Here is a 23028-nt window from a genome sequence, read left to right as displayed (position 1 = left end):
AGGTCATTTCAGTGGTCATATAAATCGGGTAGAATATCCAAATCACAAGTAAATATTTGTAATTTGGATATTCTATCTATTCTTTTTAACGTGATACAAAAATACGATGTGATCAATGATGTCGTTTTTTCGGCTTTTATATAGCCCGAATTATTATAATAAATAAGTATACATTTTTTTTAAATATTAAATTAAACATAAATTATTGATAACATGACTATTCCACGCATCAAGCTACGACAAAACAGTGTAAAAAATAAATAGGTACAGTTTCCGAAACATTTTCCCATGCTTTATGCAAGGTAATACAATATATCATGAACCAGATCCAATAAAATATTGATGATAATGTTAATAATCATCTGCCATTGAAATATCAATTTAAAAAGTTTGTTTACTTTGTTTAGTGATCGTGGAAGCGTGATTGGACTGATTGGTAATTTTCCCTAGCGGGCTTTTACGCACTGACACTAATCAAAAATATATATATCGTCACTGCTAAAAGCAGACTAGATTCATTTATACATATTTAACTACACTACCATGTCAACACAAACTATTCTTGTTTTAAAACTAATGACTTGTATAAAACTTAGATGGGTACACGCAGTCTTTTATAAGACCGGGACAAGATAATCCCTGGAATAGAAAGTATTTCGGTTGCATGTGTTCAACGTCGCGCTGACCTAACGTGTTTTGACTTTGCAATGACGGAAAAAAACTACGGGATGAGAGTAGCATTATTTATTTTATTTTAATCTTTATTGCACAATACATGAAAGTATAAATAGTGGACTTGATGCCTTGAGGCATTCTCTACCAGACACGCAATTATGTACTGTGACAGCAATCTGCGTCCTACCGCGACCAACGGGGTTTAAAAGGTTTTTAGGCAGTGTTTCTGTTTCCGCACAATAAAACCCTCGTCTCAGCTTTCGCTCCGCAGAGTGAGAGGTCTAGCATGGCATGGATCGAATCGGAACGTCCGGACTATCAGTGAGGTACAGACGGTAAGACCGTCACTTAACAAAACAGAAAACCCTTGGTTTTATAAAAGACTGGCGTACAGTTACCATCTGTATAAATAGTTTTGTTGCAATAAGCATCATACAACCGTTGTCCGTAGTGGCACGTGTGACATTCTAGCATCATGCCACGTCAGATCTACGCAACTTATGCAGGTCATGTGGACCGATTAAGGAAGCCTGGTAAACTAGCCGGCGGGCCTCACCGACCCAAGGCTATGCTACTCCTTTGTCAACAAATTTTGGAGTATTTACATACAACCTGACAGGACCACCTTTCAAAGAAATTGTTTCGAAATTTAAATTGAGACAGGCGTGTCCTCCGCGATTTCGTCGCTTTGTACAGGTAGGTAAAAGTACATCCGTTCGGCCCCAATTTTGGGGTTTACCATAAGCCGCGCGTGGCGCTGTCGCCACCTAGCGGCCATATCTGTGCTGATCGTAACAGACGCGTTTTGTTAGAGAGTGAGTCTTCTGAGATCTACTATTATTTATTCTATAATACATTGTCTGTTTGTCTCACATAAAAGGCCACGCCGTTTAGTGTTAACGCAGTGTCTGAATGAAACTTTCGTGGCAAACACAAATGATGTATACGCATTTAAGCTTTCTTGATGTAAACTATGTGTAGACTTGTGTTTTCCTACCGACATTTCTATAAGTTAAAGTGGCCTTGTCCGGCAGTATGTATCCCTCTCCTTGGGCTTGCTGGTTGAGGCTTTCAGATTATATTGGCTGACGGTCCACTTGGCGCTGTCACTATAGTTCGTTTTTTTTAGCATTAGAAAGAACTTGCAAGAAGGTAAGCAATCTTGACATGTCTTTTAATTGAAAAACGCTTTTTAAAAATCAATAACTATTACTTATGAAAGCAGAAGAATATAAAGATCGTATTAGATGCATAATTGTTACACATTAGCCGTGACTTATTTTTAAAATGTATTTTTCAGTTAAAAGACACATCTAGATTGTTTACCTTGTTTCTAGTGCTAAAAAAAACGAACTATAGTGTTTATGTGTATACCTATCGGTTACCTAATGGTAATGATGCTTCCTTAGAAAATATACAGGGTGATTCATGAGACGTGAGCAGGACTAATCCTGCACACTCAGTAGCTGATAATTGATCGATCACCGTCATATTTAGGTGAAACAACCACACTTTTTCCTATTTTTCAACTTTTTGGTGAGGGCAAATTTAATTCTCTACAATCATGGTCACCCTACAAGACCTAATTAATAAACATAAAACCTCTTTTACGAAGAAAATAAAATGTCAAACCTGAGTGAGATACGAGTTTTCAAAAGTAACCAGACCGTGATGACAGTGATGACATTCAATTTGACACAGAATATCGGTAGTTTAGTATTCTAATGTTAGGGTGACCAACCATGTCGTAAATAAATTAATAACTTTTTTTTCAACACGACTAGAAAATTAAAGTTAACCTCACTAATACTGATAGGAAACAGTTGCTTATAATTTACGAAATGCGCAGTGCTAGTCCTGCTCATGTCTCCTGAATCAGCCTGTATATCCCTGTTTTTAATTCCTACCGAATTCGGAAGAAAACGTAAAATTTTCATAATAAACTTAGCTAAACTATAAATATTTTTGAATTTTAATGATACCTAAATACACATCTGACATAAATTATAATACATAATAATTAAAACTTATTATTATTACTTAATAAAAGAGAAAACTGACAGTTTAGGGCGTGTATATCATAATATTACCTCGTTATCGTATACTTACACTTTTTGTTTTACATAAACTCCTCCTGGTTTTGGATATGAGTGTGTTACGTCGGCGGCCGATCGTATAGATCCTGTGTAATGTTTCAACGGTAGTCACATTAAACCAATAGATAGGTTCGTTATACTCTGTATCTTTAGGTATTTAAATAAACAGAATCTACCCTTAAATGGCAAATGAGCCAGTTGAGGGTAAAAGAAAACATTACACGAACAAATAATGTAGATTAAAGTCAGGTCGTTCAGTGACTAATCCAGGCGGTTTTGTAATTGGTCGGTTAACCAATAAATGTCATAACTTTATAACTACCCGAAAATTTACAAATAGTTTGTTTACTTTTATTGAAATACTTTACAGACTATAGTTGCTACAAGGGCCCGAAGGACAAACTGTTCTACGCGGGGCGGGGCTCCGTCAGCTCAGGGATCGAGACAACGATTTTCACTTCTAACGATTATTTAGCCTAGAAATTTCATATTCTGCCGCATTTTACGATCGGCCGCCGACATATACAATATGTATAATTTAGAACATCAGGAACGAATTACTTCTAAATTGCTGATATCGGATTTACAGTGATTTTCATATACGATTGAGTTTCGTCAATACTAATACAGTAATTGACAATAACGAATGAGGTATTAAAAATTACATCGGTTTATAAAAAAAAGAAACATACCCACGATATGCAGCGTCTATGTTATAAATATAGGTGGGAAAGTCAACAGATACCAGTATATCTACATGCATTAATAAAAAGATCTAAACGTTATTTTAATCTGCTGCTAACTGTCATTTCACGTCGACTTTTAGCACAGCATATCAGAATAGTTAGTAATACGTAACAAGTGTCATGCATGACCAAATAGATAAAAGAAAACAGTGTAATAATGTTAATCAAATTGAGCTTCTTCATCCAATTACGGCGATCAGCAAGGCTTATTACTCATATTAGACACGAGATACTTAACCCGACTTTGTGAAACTGGTATATGATAACTTGACTACACAATTTTGCTGCAGCTGGCCACATTTTTGGCTTGTCGACCTTTTTATTTAAGAGCCCATCAACGTGCACACATATATTTAAAAAAAAGGGGGCTGCTGCGTATTACAGTACGTTTTGCATTTAAGTACCTTTTGAATACATCAAACTAGTATTTATGTTGCTGGATTCGCCAAAGCCAGCCATCTATGCGTCCAAAGTTAAAACGGCCGTTTTAGTTTCGAGTTTATAGATCGACGAATTCAGCAACATAAAAACTAGTTTGATTGATGTATTCCAAAGGTACTTAAATACAAAATACAAAACGTAGCGGTCCGCTTTTTTAAATACCTATCGTTAAATTTAAATAATCACGATTATTTAGCAGTGGCGCTAGTGTGCACGTTGATGGGCTCTTAGTCTCTTGGATATAAAACTGAGTTAGGGTGGAATCACATCTATCAGCATCGTGCCGCATTTTATGTATGAGAAATCGCTCGTGAGTATGAAGATGCGTACGCATCGGAAAGCTGAAAGCATGTGTACGCATCTTCATATTAACAAGCAATCTGATAAGCTGATAGATGTGATTCCACCCTTAAGGGAATTCACGTCCGCAAGATTCAAAGTTTCGACAGGCTGTACTTGGAAAGCGTCATGTATGAATCGTGCTTAGCCGAAAGCCGTTGCCGGGCTGTCAGTCGACCCACCTTATCTGACTTCACCAATGTATGCCTTCGATTACATAATATATAAGGCAACCAGCTCAACGAATACGGCTTTTTGTGATTTAAGTTTGAACTTCTCGGCGACTATTTTCTTATCTTTGGCTAATTACCAAGACATTGGTGTTTGTCATATAAATAATTTAATAATACTACTTACTAAATTATAATACATGATTGGAACTTTTAATTAATCTATACCCTATCACACGTACACTATACAAAGACCGCGAGGCATTTACGTCCTCCAAACCCTTAGCACCATTATTTTTAAAATACATTGCAGTCAAGGTCACTGACACCGAACCAAGCGTAACTAATAAATGAGTTATTATTGGATAAAAGGGGCTTGTCAACCAGTAGAACTTTTAATCGCAATTTTATGCGTGTTATCCATAATTTTCCACAGAAATTTGAACCTACAATGTAAGAAATAGAGTTGATTTTGCGTAGTTCAAAATTGAACAAAACAAAGCAAAAGCAACTTTGTTCCAATCGAATATGATTTAAATTTCACTGAACTGAATAAGTACTACAGATAGGACCTTGGGCCTTAGGAGGATATATTTTTCCCGAGTATTACATATCTAAGCATTTTAAATACATGTCTGATACAGACTTAGAACACTATCGGGATGTTTTTGATTTGATTCTTGCTCCGATGTAAAGGACCTTGTCTTTACGTAGCTAAACTAAAGTACATACTGTAAAGTATATGTTTTCGGAGCATTCCATGAACTTGTCTACCGTTGTCCCGTACAAACGCGAAGTTTCTGAAGATTTGCAGGTATAAGAGTTTCCTTTTCTATGACAAATGGTCAAAAATATGTACAGAAAAATAATCGCCTGCTTTAAATGCCGAGAAAAAAGTCGCAACACAGGAAATAAAATGCGTTTGTACGGGACAGCCCGTGGAATGCTCCTTTCAAATTCCTACTAGTGGCGCATTTACGACTACAAAACTGGTGTACAAATCCTAATCAACTATCGATATCTGCGCGAATCCTATTAATGTTTTGTCATCAAATTGTTCATTAGGTACGGCTGAATTCTGAAAAAAAAAGAAAAATATGTCATCTAATGGTTTTGATACGCGTGCGCATGCGTAGGCATAGGTACAGACTAGGAACATCTCGATTGATATCATAACTGAAACTTATGATGGTTAAAAATTATATGTGAATCTTATCTAGGGCAGCAGTTTAAAAATTATAATGGAATGTCAGGCTTACTTATCATATCGTACCGTGCTTGAGCTGCTTGTCAAGTTTAAACAAAGGATCGCTCAAATATGCAAGAATAATAGAAAGGTAGATAACGATATTTAGATTTTTTAGTTTCGCGGTAGACCTTCTGTTTGTGTTAGATACGGGCTTGCGCAGAGGTATGCGTAAAATTCCCTATCTAGGCTAGGTTCACACGGCGTTAATTTTTTCCGTATACCGTATATGGGATTTTATCGACTACCGTAGTAAGAGAAAAAATTGTATGACCACTTACAAAATCGTTCACACGGCTAGACAGCTTTACTGCATAGACGCCGTGTGAACTTAGCCTTAGTGCCACTTGCACCACCCCACTAATCCGAGTTAACCGGTAAAATTGGAGTTACCATAGTTACCAGTACAATTTGACACTGGGTTAACGGTTTAACCTCTTAACCCTGGCAGGCGTGGCTCACTCCGCGATTTCGTCGCTTTGCAACAGGTAGCTACAGGAACATTCGTTCCACACCAATTTTGGTGGCTCGCCATAAGCCGCGCGTGGCGCTGTCGCCACCTAGCGGCCATATCTGTCCTGATCGTAACAGACACGTTTTGTTTCACAGTGAGTCTTCTGTACCTATACCCTGTATCTTTAGGTATTTAAATAAAAGTAAACAAAATCTACCCTCAAATGACTCCTTAAGCCAGTTGAGGGCAGAAGAAAACATTATACGATCAAATAATGTAGGTTAAAGTCAGGTCGTTCAGTGACTGGTCCAGACGGTTTTGTAATTGGTCGGTTAACCAATAAATGTTATAACTACCCGAAAATTTACAAATTGTTTGTCAGTTGTTGTTTTGTCAATTGTTTGTGTACGGTACTTTTACTTAAATACCCAAATATACAGACTATAGTGCTATTATTTATTCTGTGACCCTGGGTTAGTTGAATGATGCAAGTGGCTCTTAATGATTGACACACACTGGTTCATTGAAGCTGTAATGTGCGTTGCAATATCTAAATATTAGGCATAGTCTAATAAAACATGGTCTTCTCTTCCCAGAGTGACACAAGCCTACGTCACAATAACTTTGCCACTTTATACAGGGTGTTACTGACCATCGGGCTTTAAATCTAGGGCTCGATTCTACTCGCTAAACTGAGCAAATTTTATTATGGCACCAACCCCGAAATCCCGAAAAAAAATTTTAAGTTTTCATACATTTTGTCTGATCAGATGTCGACGTTTTCTATGGAAAAGCCAAAAAATTTTCCCCGATTTTAGGGTTGGTCCCATAGTAAAAGTAGCTCAGTTTGGCGAGTAAAATCAAGCCCTGGAATTAAAGCCCCATGGTCAGACACATACTGTATACCGCTATCGCATATTATCATATAGCGCTGTCACATGATGACGCAGGCTTGTGTCAGTCACGTGACCACGAAAAAACGGGAAGAGAGTACCAGGCGGAGTATATTATTATACCATGATATGGGGTTGGCAACTGTCAAAGGTATGCATAGATGGCGCCATCATAGCTAGCCCCTTTTTCTATGAGATTTGGCTTAAAGGGCTGGCATCCCGGGTATTAAAAAAACAAAAATTTGACATAATTCTAGGGATTGACGGGGCAAGCTATGATGATGAAGCTGCTAAAAACTTCCACCGGCCAACCCCATTAGGTTTGAAAGGGCCGCTCACCAAGTGGAATGTGACCGTCTTGGGCGCGGCGGGCGCGAGCGGAGTCTGCGAGTCGAGCAGGGTCTCTAGGTGCGTGGAGATGGGCACGGAGTCCCGCGGGTCCACCAGCCCGGCGCCGATCAGCTCCGCCGCGATGCCCTCCGCCGAGTCCTTGCCCATCACGAACTCGAACCGTATGTCGTTCAGCTCGCGACGGGAATTTCTATGTAAAGGACTATGCGTCAAAATTGCCCCAAAACCAACAGAGTTGAGAGTTAGGTCATTAGGTATTTCTCTGTACTTCATTTCGTTCTATGGGCACCGAGCGGAATTCCATTGCAGAACTGAGATACTGGTATTTTAGTCAAAATGTCGTCACCCTTATTACCTAGGCAATTGAGTCCACTGCCGCGCTCGCCCGGCGGTGCGCAAACATCTACCCTGCAGCAATTAATTAACTTACTTGGACCCTATTGCTTAGGTAATAAAGGTGACGACATTTTGGCTAAAATACGAATATCTCGGTTCTGCAATGGAATTTCGCTTGGTGCCCATAGAACGAAATGAAGTACAGAGAAATACCTATCTAATGACCTAACTCTCAACTCTGTTGGTTTTGGGGCAAGGCTCCATACAAAGTAGCCCATGGTCCTTTATTCATGTTATTTTCAGGCTATTGATTGTAGCAACTAGAGTCAGATCAAGAAAAGTCTGCAGCGGATATGATAGCCCACGCAGTGCAAGTGTTATTTTAAACGTCAAACTTCTATGAAATTATGACGTATATATATCACTTGCACACGCAGTGCTATCAAATCCGCTGCAGACTTTTCTTGGTCCGACTCTAATAGGTAATTCGCCAATAACTGACCGCCCTAAACTAAAAATGAATTCAATTCACCTATAAACAGAATTCATTACAATATAAGGCGGCTTGTTATTGAAGGCTGGCCACTTTATACTAAAATTAACTCTGTTGATAGGTGAATAGAATTCATTTGGTGGCCAATTACTAACAGTGGCCAGTTATTGGCGAATTAACGTTTAACACTAACGCCGTCCTTACACATTTAAGTGCAGTTAAGTTGGGATTGCGGCATTTTATATGATTTTATTTTATACCTACTGTTATTAACGCTGTCTTTCTGTTACCTCTTTACGCTTAAACCGCTGAATCGATTTAGATGAAATTTGGTATGGGGGAAATTACTTTGAGATCCAGAAAAGGGGTCAACGTTCCACGCATTCGTGGAAACTATACTGTTTATGAGAAAAATAGCGATAAAACACGTTGGATAAAGTCTGATACAATAAAATAATTATTGAAGCTTACCTTAGCCTTAAAACGAGGTTGATAGTAGGTGGTTCATCGGTAGCGGCCGTGGCCGCGTCTGGCAAAGTGACCGCTTTCGTCGTGGTCTCCTGTAAGCGATACAATACTTTAAATATCTACATCTCTGAAAATCCTTAAGATTACTTATTAATTTTTAACAACCGTATTGTGATCTATAAAAGCGGTACGATTTTTCAAAACGCGCAATGGGCAGACGCTGCACAGAACGTTTGGTACTCCTCTCTTTCTCTCTCTGTCTTCCGAGCTATATATCCCACATGGTGATGGAGTCAGCTTTCCGTCTTTCGCTTCCACTTCGCCCGATCCTCGACGTCGTTATCGGACACTTTGCACTCAATCATATCTTTTAGCACTACGTCATTCCATCTTGTTTTCGGTTTATCTCTGCTTCTTTTACCGGGGATGGAAAGTCGTAGTGCTAAATTTCCGACGTAGTCTGGTGGTCTCCTTCTTACGTGGCCAAACTATCGCAGCCTACTCTCCTGCATTTTGTCGGCGATGTCACGCAGGCCCAGGCACTCTTCCCCTGCAGGCGACAAACTAGGCCCTCCACGGAGTCCGCCGGCTGGAGCCGGTTCATGGGCCGCCGGTCCGGCGCGGGCGACGACTTGTCCCGACCCGTGCGGTTCATGTTCGTCCCCTGTGCGTGACAGACTAGGCCTCACCTCCTCGGAGTCGCTCCCGCTAGAGTCGGCCGGCTGGAGCCGGTTCATGGGCCGCCGGTCCGGCGCGGGCGACGACTTGTCCCGACCCGTGCGGTTCATGTTCGTCCCCTGTGCGTGACAGACTAGGCCTCACCTCCTCGGAGTCGCTCCCGCTAGAGTCGGCCGGCTGGAGCCGGTTCATGGGCCGCCGGTCCGGCGCGGGCGACGACTTGTCCCGACCCGTGCGGTTCATGTTCGTCCCCTGTGCGTGACAGACTAGGCCTCACCTCCTCGGAGTCGCTCCCGCTAGAGTCGGCCGGCTGGAGCCGGTTCATGGGCCGCCGGTCCGGCGCGGGCGACGACTTGTCCCGACCCGTGCGGTTCATGTTCGTCCCCTGTGCGTGACAGACTAGGCCTCACCTCCTCGGAGTCGCTCCCGCTAGAGTCGGCCGGCTGGAGCCGGTTCATGGGCCGCCGGTCCGGCGCGGGCGACGACTTGTCCCGACCCGTGCGGTTCATGTTCGTCCCCTGTGCGTGACAGACTAGGCCTCACCTCCTCGGAGTCGCTCCCGCTAGAGTCGGCCGGCTGGAGCCGGTTCATGGGCCGCCGGTCCGGCGCGGGCGACGACTTGTCCCGACCCGTGCGGTTCATGTTCGTCCCCTGTGCGTGACAGACTAGGCCTCACCTCCTCGGAGTCGCTCCCGCTAGAGTCGGCTGGCTGGAGCCGGTTCATGGGCCGCCGGTCCGGCGCGGGCGACGACTTGTCCCGACCCGTGCGGTTCATGTTCGTCCCCTGTGCGTGACAGACTAGGCCTCACCTCCTCGGAGTCGCTCCCGCTAGAGTCGGCCGGCTGGAGCCGGTTCATGGGCCGCCGGTCCGGCGCGGGCGACGACTTGTCCCGACCCGTGCGGTTCATGTTCGTCCCCTGTGCGTGACAGACTAGGCCTCACCTCCTCGGAGTCGCTCCCGCTAGAGTCGGCCGGCTGGAGCCGGTTCATGGGCCGCCGGTCCGGCGCGGGCGACGACTTGTCCCGACCCGTGCGGTTCATGTTCGTCCCCTGTGCGTGACAGACTAGGCCTCACCTCCTCGGAGTCGCTCCCGCTAGAGTCGGCCGGCTGGAGCCGGTTCATGGGCCGCCGGTCCGGCGCGGGCGACGACTTGTCCCGACCCGTGCGGTTCATGTTCGTCCCCTGTGCGTGACAGACTAGGCCTCACCTCCTCGGAGTCGCTCCCGCTAGAGTCGGCCGGCTGGAGCCGGTTCATGGGCCGCCGGTCCGGCGTGGGCGACGACTCGTCCTCGGACTCGTGCGGCTCGCCCTCGTCCTCCTCCTCGCTCCACACCCACTCGCCAGTGACGGTGCGGTGCAACCGGCCCGACGTTCCCGGCTGTCTTTTACTCGCCTGAAAGACACAACAAACATCATTAACGACAGGACGCCTAGAGCCTATTCCATTATTTTTTAGTTTTGTGATAAAATGAGTTATACTTTCATAATCATATCTTCTTGTTTACATTCTTCACATTCGATGACTTTCAACTCCGTTGATAAAGATAACTCTTTCCCAAGAAACAAAAAAATTGTGATATTCAATGCGATCTTCTGTTAAAATGCATATAATTTCATGCGACTAATGCTTATAGACCGGGAGATAGTGACACATTTTACTGGGTCATTTGTACCAGTATGGCGGTTCGTCAGGGGTCTAAGCACGTAATGAGCGAAATAAAAATGATGGTCATAGCGCTGGTACCGGCGGCCCAATCGCGTAGGCGTTAGTCGAACGTGTCGGATAAAATACGAGTGTCGAACGATTTGTTCCACAAAAATCCTCGTATTTTCCGATAGTCCATAAAAAAGAAGTAGGCGGTAGCGTAATGCCATACTTCTCCGGTGTGACTTACAGCCCGCCATACTGAGGCGAACACATTAATTAAAAAAAAACAATTCAATCATTTGTGCCAAGCTAATTTTTGCACAGGTGATCATCGTCGAGCAGCCATTCATGGACATCACCATGCCATACTTTTCGGATGGTTCCAAATGGCCGCCATTCCGCCGCAAGGGAGTTATTTTTTTTATTGCTAAACGATTTGTACCATCTTGAAATTTATTTTTCAAGACTTTCTGTGTGATCATAAATGGAAATCTCATAATGCCATACCTGTAGGAGGTGGCAAATGTGTACAATATTTTTGTTATTATTTCAAGTATGGTGCCCCTTTTTCCTCCTATTAGGAGCAAATATAATAATGGTCACATTGCATCATATAATTTCCAAAAATCCAAATGCCATACTGGTACAAATCGTCAAAAAATTGTTTTTTGTTTTAAGTCTTGGCTTAAAGCCTTGTTCGGACTAGGCTAGTATTTTAGTCTAGTGGCGAGTAATTTAGTAGCTAAACTATTCGCTACTGCCTAAAAATCACTAATGAACTCGACTAAATCTACAGGTTCGGACTTGTTTAGCCGGCGGCCGAGTGAGCACGGACGCGTGGTGGGGGGTGCTACTCGCTACTAAACTACTAAAAAAAATAGAATAAAATGGATTGACTCGACTAAATTACTTACTAATCCACTCGACTAATTTTTTGGTGTTCAGACACGTTTAGCTACTAAATTACTCGCCACTAGACTAAAATACTAGCCTAGTCCGAACAAGGCTTAAGTCTCACAGTCGCGGACGACTGTGAGACTTAAGCGGGGCGGACCCCGTAGTTATAATCTGGAATATTTTTTTTTAGGTATAATTGTATCCAAACAAACAGAATATGATGATGCCATGCTGTAAAAAATTATTTTACGTATACATAGTCGTATTTTTGAAACGTGTCGATTAAATAAGTTTTTCAAGTATGGCAGCACTTTTTCCCCCAACTATAAGTATGGCAATTATAATCCCACCAAAAATATAAATGTAAAAGAGCCAAGTTCAATACAAAAATTATGCTTGGCTGTGGGGCTCGCCGCAAAAAGAATGGAGATCTAAATGAGTGCCACTGCCAAGTTCTACGCAAAATCCAAATATGTATTTATAGGAACAAAATAACATTATAAACAAGTATAAAACTCTATTTCTTTGCTTTATTGGATACCTATAACAATTGCTGTTATTTAAAAAAATGTGAGACCTTAAAGTAGGTTAGATTTGACTTGGCCAGTTTTCATTATATCAATCATTTTATATATATTGTAATTCTGATAAAACCTGGCCAAGCCAAATCTAACCTACTTTAAGATCTCACATTTTTTTAAATAACAGCAATTGTTATAGGTATCCAATAAAGAAAAATTAACTCCCTTGCGGCGGTATGGCGGCCATTTGGAACCGTCCGAAGAGTATGGCATGGTGATGTCCATGAATAGCTGCTCGATGATGATCACCTGTGCAAAAATTAGCTTGGCACAAATTAATGGTTGAATTGTTTTTTTTTAATTAATGTGTTCGCCTCAGTATGGCGGGTTGTAAGTCACACCGGAGAAGTATGGCATTACGCTACCGCCTACTTCTTTTTTTTGGACTATCGGAAAATACGAGGATTTTTGTGGAACAAATCGTTCGACACTCGTATTTTATTCGACACGTTCGACTAACGCCCACGCGATTGGGCCGCCGGTACCAGCGCTATGACCATCATTTTTCTTTCCTTCATTACGTACTTAGACCCCTGACGAACCGCACAAATGACCCAGTAAAATGTGTCACTATCTCCCGGTCTATAATGCTACAAACTACAATCAATGATGACATGGTTACACTATCTATAGGTATGCAAAACATTATTTTATAACATCGAAAGATTTTGAGAAAATTGTCCAGCGTTACAGTAGTACGTCTTTTTGCATAAATGGTGTGTTAGTGCCTCAGCTGCTTTCGATATCCTGGCCGCTTTACTAAACCACATCCCTTTCGATGTGTTTAAATTGCTATTTTCACATATTTTCTAGAATTCCATACTTTATACAACTGCCAAAACTGGTATATGACGGGATGCATCCACTTACCTTATGCACTCTTGTTTCCATACTAGGACCAATCGCGACTAGTGTCTGGGTCAGATACTTCCTATCTTTGGCCTTCTTGAAGAAAGGGTGTTTGAGCAGCTCTGTGGCTGTGGGGCGCTTGGACGGATCCTTTTGTAAACAATCCACTATCATTTTTCTGAATGTTTTACCATAGGCCTTGTACTGGTCCTTTTCATCAGCTCCTAAAAATAACTAACAATAATTAAAAATGAAAACAACAAAAAAATAGGTCAATCGACTCTTTTTAACAGGCTTTTATTAGGTCGACCTGTATGTAACTATGTAATGAAATCTGGCAAGTTAAATTTGATCCATTTCCCGGTTTCCGATTGAGCTGAAATTTTACATGCATGTATAAATTGGATGACAGTCCAATATTATGGTACCATCGAGCTGATCTGATGATGGAGACAGGAGAAAGCTTTTATTAGGTCGACCTGTATGTAACTATGTAATGGAATCTTGCAAGTTAAATTTGATCCACTTCCTGGTTTCCGATTGAGCTGAAATATTGCATGCATGTATAAATCAGATGACAATGCAATATTATGGTACCATCGAGCTGATCTGATGATGGAGACAGGAGGTAGCCATAGGAACTCTATGATGAAACAACGCAACCAAATTGTGTTAGGGGTTTTTAGAATTGTCTCGATGAGTATTAGTTGTCTGTCGTAAGAAAAGTACAGTCAGCGATAAAAACTTGTACCAAAAATGAATTTTTTGCCAAAAACTTATTTTTCTCCGGTCACGAAATATTGCTGGGGCTCGCAGGCCATGAAGATGCGCGAGTGCGATAGCAGTATACTCGTAATTATGAACTAACAACAGAAATATGCATATAAAGGTCAATGAAAGAAAGTCTTATGGGTTACGCAACAGCCCTTTAGAAGTTATTATTCTGCTACGCAACACAACGCAAGAGTAAGCGATCCCGTTATATTAATAAAGATATTTTTTGTTATGTATATTTAGAGGTACTCAAAGACTTAATTTTAATAAAATGTATCCTTTTTTTTACTACTTTTACCAACATACATTATTTACTACTTAAGGACTTTCCCGACTGTCTTCAAATCAGTTAACATTATCATTCGACTTAGCGACATAGGCACAGAATAGATAATAGTAGGTACTATGTTGATCAGAGGTTTCAAATGCCACCAACAATTAGCCGTTCCACTTTGTGTTAATCGCCAAGGCAAGACGGTTCTATTGATTTTGCCGGACGGTATCCCATTGACAGCATTGACGTCAATTATTTATTAACCAATTGTCGAACGATCGCCTGTTCATTTTCAAGCAAATAGGTTAATAGATAGACCTTTCCGATTGTGATGTTAACACATTCACTGCCAAGAACACGTATGTGTGTTCATTTTGTACTGGACACGGGGCGCCCGGCACCGAATGTGTTAAGATATGGCGAACAATGAAAAATATCATATTTACTAGGAAAAGCGGGAAATGTGAATGCCAATACAACAATGTCGACATGATTCAAGAGGAGTTGCTCTAGATCTTTACAATGCTTGACATTCCACGTGATATGCACTTACAGGGTTAGATAAAATACAGCGAATATGGTGGATACAAATTCGCCGTTCGAATATTTATCTTTCGGTTTCCCCTGATATAATCGACGCGGAATCGGCAAAAGCCGATAGAAAAAAGCTTTATGTTCTGCCAATAAGGATGATCATCTTCCTCGCGTTATCCCGGCATTTTGCCACGGGTCATGGGAGCCTGGGGTCCGCTTGGCAACTAATCCCGATAATAGGGGTAGGCACTAGTTTTTACGAAAGCGACTGCCATCTGACCTTCGAAAGGGTAAACTAGGCCTTACTGGGATTAGTCCGGTTTCCTAACGATGTTTTCCTTCGCCGAAAACCGACAAGTGAACATCAAATGATTTTTCCTACATAAGTTCATACTAATGAGGTTCTACCCTGGTTCGAACCCGCAATCTCCGGATTGAAAATCGCACGCTCTTGCCGCTAGGCCACCAGCGCTTCTCTCGCTCTATGCAATAAGGACGAAAGATAGAGTTAATAATAAAATCATAACAAAATGTAACATACCTGTGTCAATGTTGGGCGGGTCGTTCTGTAGAGTGAGCATTAGTACTTTCATTGGAGGATACTTGTGGTACGGGGCAGTGCCAGTAGCCATCTCTATGGCCGTTATGCCGAATGACCAAATGTCAGCTTTGAAATCATATCCATGATCCTAAAAAATTATACTTCTTTAAACTATATTCATCACCAATACCAAGACAAGACTTGAAGGACTAAAACATGGACCAGATTAGTGCAAAATAAGGAAGAGTGGAGAAGATTGGGGGAGGCCTTTGCCCAAAGCTACACATAATCGGTTATCGTAGATTAAGGAAAACTATAAATATGGTATATAATGTATTTTTGATATACAGCTATGAATAAAATTAAAATAAATAAATAAAAGCCCTTGGGTTGTAAATTTCATCGAGCAGAGCTCATTAGAGTCGTTTTTAAAAATAATATTACAGATATATACAGGCTGTCAAATCCAATAAGGTAGTGAGGCCCCTAGGAAAGCTAGTTAATTGTTATTTTCAGGGTTCTCCAAACTCCGGCCCTCGGGCCAAATCCGGCCCGCGAAGCGTTCCAATCCGGCTCGCCGACAGCGGTCCGATCCGGCCCACGGGAGCCAGGCTCCAAGTGTTCAGCCCTATCAGTATCAGTAGCAACCAGATACACCCCCCCACCCCCCTCGATGCCGACAATGGCCCAATATGGCCCTCGTTTGGAAACCCCTGGATTAGAGTATCTATTTGATAACGAGATGTGTATGCTAAATCTTTATTTTACTGCACTATTAACTTGAAGTAATATTTTTTTTAATACATTTACTAATTGAACTCTTCTGCATTTACTTGACTCTGGTGATACTAACTTGCTCCATAACTTCAGGGGCCATCCAGCACGGTGTTCCCACGAACGTGTGCCTCACTGGCTGCCTTGAGAGGTCTCTGTCGGTGGCCAGCCAGGCTGAAACACCGAAGTCTGCAATTTGCACCGTCCCATCCTCGCCTAGTAAAATGTTACCAGCTTTTATATCCCTGCAAATTCAGGTAAATATTTCGTAATGTAATTATTTACTAATACCTATTTTAAATTGTCTTTGCCACCAGAATGGTTACTGCTAATTTTTGCTTAGTCTATTTAAATGAATAAGTTATTGTGGAAAGGTTCATTCAAGTTACAAGTATTATTTGCATAGCCAAAATTATATATTTTTCTCATATGCATCAACATTTTCAGTAATCTTTCTATACATTTAGTATTTTTAGCATAGTGCGACGTCACACTGTTGATATTTTGAGTTTCCGGAGCCCTGTTTTTAATTGCTTCAATGCAATACAACGTTTTTATGTCTTAGTATATAATTATATACTAAGACATAAAAACGTGCATTGTATAGCTCAACCAATGTTTGTAGTAAACATTAATAACGAGTGTTGCTTTGCTTGTTAGCTATATGTTTTATGTACTGCTATTTTTCACAACCAACATAACTACTTAACATACACAGAATCCAAGAATCAGCAAATCTCTAACATATAATAAATACAAGCTTGAATACTCAAGATTTAGAATAGCTGGGCACATTGATAATTATTAAATATAAATTCGCATAAGCAGCTGAGCTTGTAATGTTTATTAGTTTGCAATAAGTTGCTAGACAAAATAGACTTTCGCCTAGCCTTTTATTTACCAATTTTAATTTCAATCCATGACCAAAGGTGGTAATAGAGATGCTGACACAACAGAATATTTGATAATCTTATAAAGCTACTTCTTGGATATCTTTTTTATTTATGCGCTATAATCTTTGAAGTTACTAACTCTATTTCACTGGTTTCAAATATTTTCAAGAATTGCAGCTTTTTGGAGCTCTGTTATACTTTTGCTCTGTGTAGGTAATACTTTAAGCTAAACTGTAATTCAAATACAAAAAAACAAAAAAATATTACAAAAATAACTGCTTGCCAAGCATTTCAAATGAAATATTTAAATAAAGTTAATATAATGCAGTTTTAATGATTTGTTTAGAATCTTTAGGCTAATTATTACGATATTACAACATTATCACTATCATCAGTCATCTGTTTGTTCTGATTGTATGTATTGTCCCTACCACATAAGCATTTTGGCATCCTTAGCTGTAAGTCTATGCATGTGACTAAACTAAATAAAGAAATCTGGAAAAGATGTGATAATAAATAATCTTGAATGTAATATTTAGGAGAGCACCATTAAAACATAATAATTATCACACTATGGAAAGCAAAATAATTAATGCCCAAGCTGAAACTGAGACCTTCGCTTTTGCTTGATCAATTATTTTTTCCATTGATAAAACACTGGTTGTAACATATTTTGAGGAAGCGCATTGGCAGCAGTTGACCCTTCAAACTTTCAGAAGCTACACACATTCATAAAAAAATAAAATAAAAATAGGCTTTATTTCTACTATTACCTTACAGTAACTTGACTTACAATCTAGTATTTAGTCACTTTATACTTAAACAGTTTTAATTACTTAAACATATTATTAAATTAAACTAAACTTTTATAATAGTAGTCGTCTCTGTGGCGTAGGCCTCCCCCATGCATCTCCACATATCTCTATCGCAGGCCTTTTGCATCAAAGTATCGCCGACTGTTTCGTTAAATATATCCTTCCATCTTTTCCTCGGATGTCCTTTATTTCTACTACCATCACACATTCACGTTAGAATACTATTGCTTGGTGTATTTGTAACGTGTCAATAGGTCACGTCACATATTAAACACATATTTAATAAAGTTCTCCATGAGTTAACCTACATTCGTTTAAATTTATCCCCAAATTCCGCATGGCAGCCACACACTGAGCCTCAATCAGATTTTTTACAGCGACAGCCCTTAAGGTTCGTTACATATTGTAAAATAGCCACAGATACTAACTCTTATTGTCATGGTAGTTGTATTCACTACACTGGTTGAAACAAAATTATCAGAAATAGCAATTACCTGTGAATCTGTCCGTTGCTATGGAAGTACTCCAAGCCCTTCAATACTTCTTTGAGCACAGTAGCAATGGTTGCCTCATCAAATACTCCATGTTTGCAGTTTGTCACTTTCATCTTATGCTTTATTACATCCAAAAGACTTCCTCCTATAAGCATTTAGCAATTAAATATAAACATGTATAATATTTACCCACTTCAGCCTATTTGGTAGGCACCATGGCTATGAAAACTTGGGATCCTAGATTGGAGTAACATAATGGGATTCATTTGTGTGACAAGTATGAATATTTTATCCAGATTTAATTGGTGTTTTGTATCTAAGTATTTTACTACCTAAATAACCTTTTTTAGTTTGGGACTTGGTTAATATGACAGTTTTGAATGAGTCACATTTCACTAGACTTATATTGACTGGGATACTATACACAAGGTAATCACCGTCCATATCCTGGTCATTGTAAGTCTAGGACAATATGTGTAAGACTTTGATCAGGGTTCAATATTACCTAAATAATGTTGCAAATGGTCTTACCTTCAAGGAGTCTCAGCACAAGCCACAATTCGTCGTTTACAACAAAACTAGTATAGTATGTTACTACATTTTCATGATTGCAGCTTGACATTGCCTAAAACCATACCAAGGGTTATTACACACATTATTACATTTAAAAAAAGAAATGGTCTTGTAATGTGAGAAATTAAGAACCTGTATTTCTTTAAGCAGTTCATCCATTGACGTATTCCATTTCTCCAAATTGATTCTCTTGATGGCACATTTCTCTTGGCGTGGTATGCAAAAGGCTCCGTACACAACGGCGGTAGCACCGACACCTTTCGAATTTACAACATATTTATGAATTAATTTTCAGTTTATTAATTTAATAGCTGCTTAATAAAACATCTGTCATCTATCAACTGCAATTAATTGTATTTGACAAGACTGAAGTAGGTTAAGAATATGAGTATTATAGGAAAAAAATAACATTCTAGCTAACTTTGTTTTCTTATATTCGTTTCATAGTTAGATTATAAGTAGAACGTAATGAAGTCATTGAAATCTAGTATAACAATAGCAAAAAAAGTTTCTGAATCATATGGGACTCGACTCATTTGACAGCTCGAGAGATCACTTGCCGACAACAGAGAATTGTGCATTTATGAAACAATATGATAATTGAAAGATTTTAAATTAACATTATTACTCAGGTTCTTTGATTAATGCTTACCAATAACGTCTCGCAATTCATAGTCAGCCTGACTATTCGGCCACAAACTTGAGCTATTTGCACTAGCCGCCATTTTGCGATTGAATAATGTGCCAAATTTCGTTGAAGAAAGGCGCCGTGCAACTCGCGCATACGATGACAGTGTGCGTGACAGCGACGAATTATTGTGCTGATCGCACGAGCCAAATGATTTCTGAAATTTAGTAATTATTATGCTTATTATTTAGAATTATCAATATAATTCAGGAAATCATTTATAATTTTATAGGCATCTGTACGAATTTAATAAAAACGCACCGTTTTCCATTAAGATCAGTGCAGACGGGACCATTTTTCCCACAATTTGATTAAATTGTCAATGTAATTGTGTGGTGGCTTTCGAAGCCGGTGTTTGGTCGGTGTTGCCCGAAGTGTGGTGAGGACGACAGAGTGCCAAGTGCGACAAAGAGGCAACACGTCGAACGTGGTTTGCGGTAGGCCCTCTGCACCCAAAATGAGATTGACGATGACGCCAATTTAATTTCTGCTCAAATTGTCTAATTGATTGTCCCGTCGGGACTGACCTTAACAAGTTTAATTTACATGTATGGCGAGATATATGTAAAGTAAAGCCCTTGTAAAGCCTGACCATACAGTATGTGTCTGACCATGGGGCTTTAATTCCAGGGCTTGATTTTACTCGCTAAACTGAGCTACTTTTGCTATGGGACCAACCCTAAAATCGGGGAATTTTTTTTGGCTTTTCCATAGAAAACGTCGATATCTGATTCAGCCAAACTGTATGAAAGAGTAAAAAAATCGGGATTTCGGGGTTGGTGCCATAATAAAAGTAGCTCAGTTTAGCGAGTAGAATCGAGCCCTGGATTTAAAGCCCGATGGTCAGTAACACCCTGTATATGATCATTGCCAAGAGGGCGCTGCGCGCTGTTTCTTCTCATGTATAGCCTGACAGTTCAGTATAGTATGAAAAAAATAGTTCCAGTGAAATTCCGCAACATGGCGCGTGATCATAATTACATTTCTGGTTAGGCATTAGTATTATCTAGGACAAAGAAAGCCCTTTCGTTCAACTTTTTTTGATACGCCATGCAATTTTGAACAAGGACTATCGACATCTACATAGGATTTCGATTTTTAGCCGGCCCCGAGCGGCTAATCATTTGTCTACTGTTAAGTAAAACCTACATAAAAAAGCGGCCAAGTGCGAGTCGGACTCGCCCATGAAGGGTTCCGTAGCAGCAAGTAACATAATAAAATTGCGGTTTACGATTTATGACGATAAAAAAAAACTACTTACTAGAAAAATATATATATACATTACCATACAAACTTCCACCGAAAATTGGTTTGATTTTCGGTGGAAGTTTGTATGGTAATATATATCATATATATTTTTTTGTTTTATCATTCTCTTATTTTAGAAGTTACAGGGGGGGGGGGGGGGGATACATTTTACCACTTTGGAAGTGTCTCTCGCGCAAACTACTCAGTTTAGAAAAAAAATGATATTAGAAACCTCAATATCATTTTTGAAGACCTATCCATAGATACCCCACACGTATGGGTTTGATGAAAAAAAAATTTAAGTTTCGTTCTAAGTATGGGGGATCCCCAAAATTAATTGTATTTTTTCCATTTTTGTGTGAAAATATTAATAATCTACTTACCAAGTTTCAACAGTATAGTTCTTATAGTTTCGGAAAATAGTTGCTGTGACATACGGACGGACAGACAGACAGACATGACGAATCTATAAGGGTTCCGTTTTTTGCCATTTGGCTACGGAACCCTAAAAAATCGTTCGGTCAGTTTAACCGAATATTGAATTACAACTCCTATGGGAATATCAATAAGATTCAAAATGAACTAATGGAAATATATTTTGCGAGGCCGTGTTTGGTCCCTCTACGGTTACTAAGTACCGGCGAGTCGAACGCTACAGAACCAGTCTAAAATGTGTCATCGAGATGCGTATTTGCGTAACCAAAGGCGTATTATCGGAGAGCACGTACACTGGGCTATAACCGAGAAAATCGAAGTTCGTAAATTGCGGGCATTTTTCTCTGTCACTCTAATTACGCTTCCGTTTGAGTACAAGAGAAAGATCCCCGCAATTTGCGAATTTCGGTTTTCGCGGTAGCCGCTCTGGTTTTTAGAGCGTTGGACTAGTCCGTTCTCAGCCTTCTCAGGTGCCAATTAGAATAAAGACCCTTTTACGTCTTAGGTAATGCGTATAGGGTCTTGCGTATAGGTAAGTAGCACGTGCGGATTTAGTTAAAAATGTAAAAATAGACAAAGTATTAGCCGTCGGGGCCAGCTACAAATCGAACGAATATATCTATATAGAAGGTGGATATTTTAGATGGCCGGGGCACTGAGGGCAACTTACCAGAGTGCTTAGGCAACGTGCCAATCGTTTACGCTCCGTAGCAAACGAAACCCAACTGTCTCTGCCGCACTAATATGGAAGAGTGATAGAAAAAAATTACTACTCAAACTTCTATGAAATTATGACGTAAAAATAACACTTGCACTGCGTGGGCTATCAAAATCGCTGCATAATTTTCTTGGTTTACCTCTACCTACGCTACGCTACGTTGCGGCACGTTGGCTAGGCACTCAGATTCCGTGCTGCTATGCCAAAATCGTCTAGGAGTACACCCCAACCACAAACTTTTGAATAAACGATTATTGACAATGTTAACCCTTAATCAAACGGAACACTTTTTATGAGATTTTTGAAAACTAAGAATGGTTTTTAGGTAATTTGGGTGCGTAGATTACGAAAAAATATATAAAAAGAATTTTAGTGGGGGGAAAGGGGAATTTTGCGGTGGGAAATAATTTCCCGTTATCCGTTACGGAATAGCAAAATTTTGAATGAAGTGGGAAATAATTTCCCATTGTCCGATACGGTTACGAACTTTTTAATAGTTAGTAGCTCCCCCCGACTTGGCTTGGAATTTAAGTATGATCCTTTAACGTTATCTTCAAAAATCAAAGAAATAAATAAAAGAAAAAAGAAAACAAACACAGGCACAGATTTTTTTGTGCAATAGGCAAACGGGCATATTTTATTTATTTACGGAAACCAATTAAAATTTAGGTGGAAAACAAACACTGGGAAATAATTTCCCACTTGATAAAACCTACCAATTTTTTTGTAAATCGTACGTTCAGGAACAAACAATGGGAAATAATTACCCACTTACTAAAACCTTAAAATCTTGGCTAAATCATATCGTTATGACAATTCTTTTCAAGCAAAACACAAGGAAAATAAGTCTAGTTTATGATAGTATTCAATGTATGCACTTACAAGATTTTTTTTCGCACTTAACC

At 40.0% G+C, this 23028-nt stretch overlaps 1 protein-coding gene across 1 annotated transcript in view; it reads right to left on the bottom strand.

The window, feature by feature from the left end:
• Positions 1-4976: 4976 nt before the first annotated feature.
• The window catches only part of LOC134678674 (serine/threonine-protein kinase OSR1-like), a 26178-nt gene continuing 8126 nt past the window's right edge, over positions 4977-23028 (bottom strand). The window contains exons 4-14 of the mRNA XM_063537323.1: positions 19687-19879; positions 19167-19291; positions 18993-19086; positions 18462-18606; positions 16339-16504; positions 15486-15633; positions 13384-13586; positions 10595-10780; positions 8712-8800; positions 7400-7601; positions 4977-5545 (exon numbers count right to left, since the gene is read on the bottom strand). Coding sequence (XP_063393393.1) covers positions 5471-5545; positions 7400-7601; positions 8712-8800; positions 10595-10780; positions 13384-13586; positions 15486-15633; positions 16339-16504; positions 18462-18606; positions 18993-19086; positions 19167-19291; positions 19687-19879 — 1626 coding nt within the window. The 3' untranslated portion in view covers positions 4977-5470. The remainder of the gene's footprint in view (positions 5546-7399; positions 7602-8711; positions 8801-10594; positions 10781-13383; positions 13587-15485; positions 15634-16338; positions 16505-18461; positions 18607-18992; positions 19087-19166; positions 19292-19686; positions 19880-23028) is intronic.

This window comes from Cydia fagiglandana, chromosome Z (assembly GCF_963556715.1).
Source record: "Cydia fagiglandana chromosome Z, ilCydFagi1.1, whole genome shotgun sequence".
Lineage (NCBI taxonomy): Eukaryota > Metazoa > Arthropoda > Insecta > Lepidoptera > Tortricidae > Cydia > Cydia fagiglandana.
Note: the sequence above shows the minus strand (reverse complement) of the source record. Positions and strands in the feature narration are given on the sequence as shown.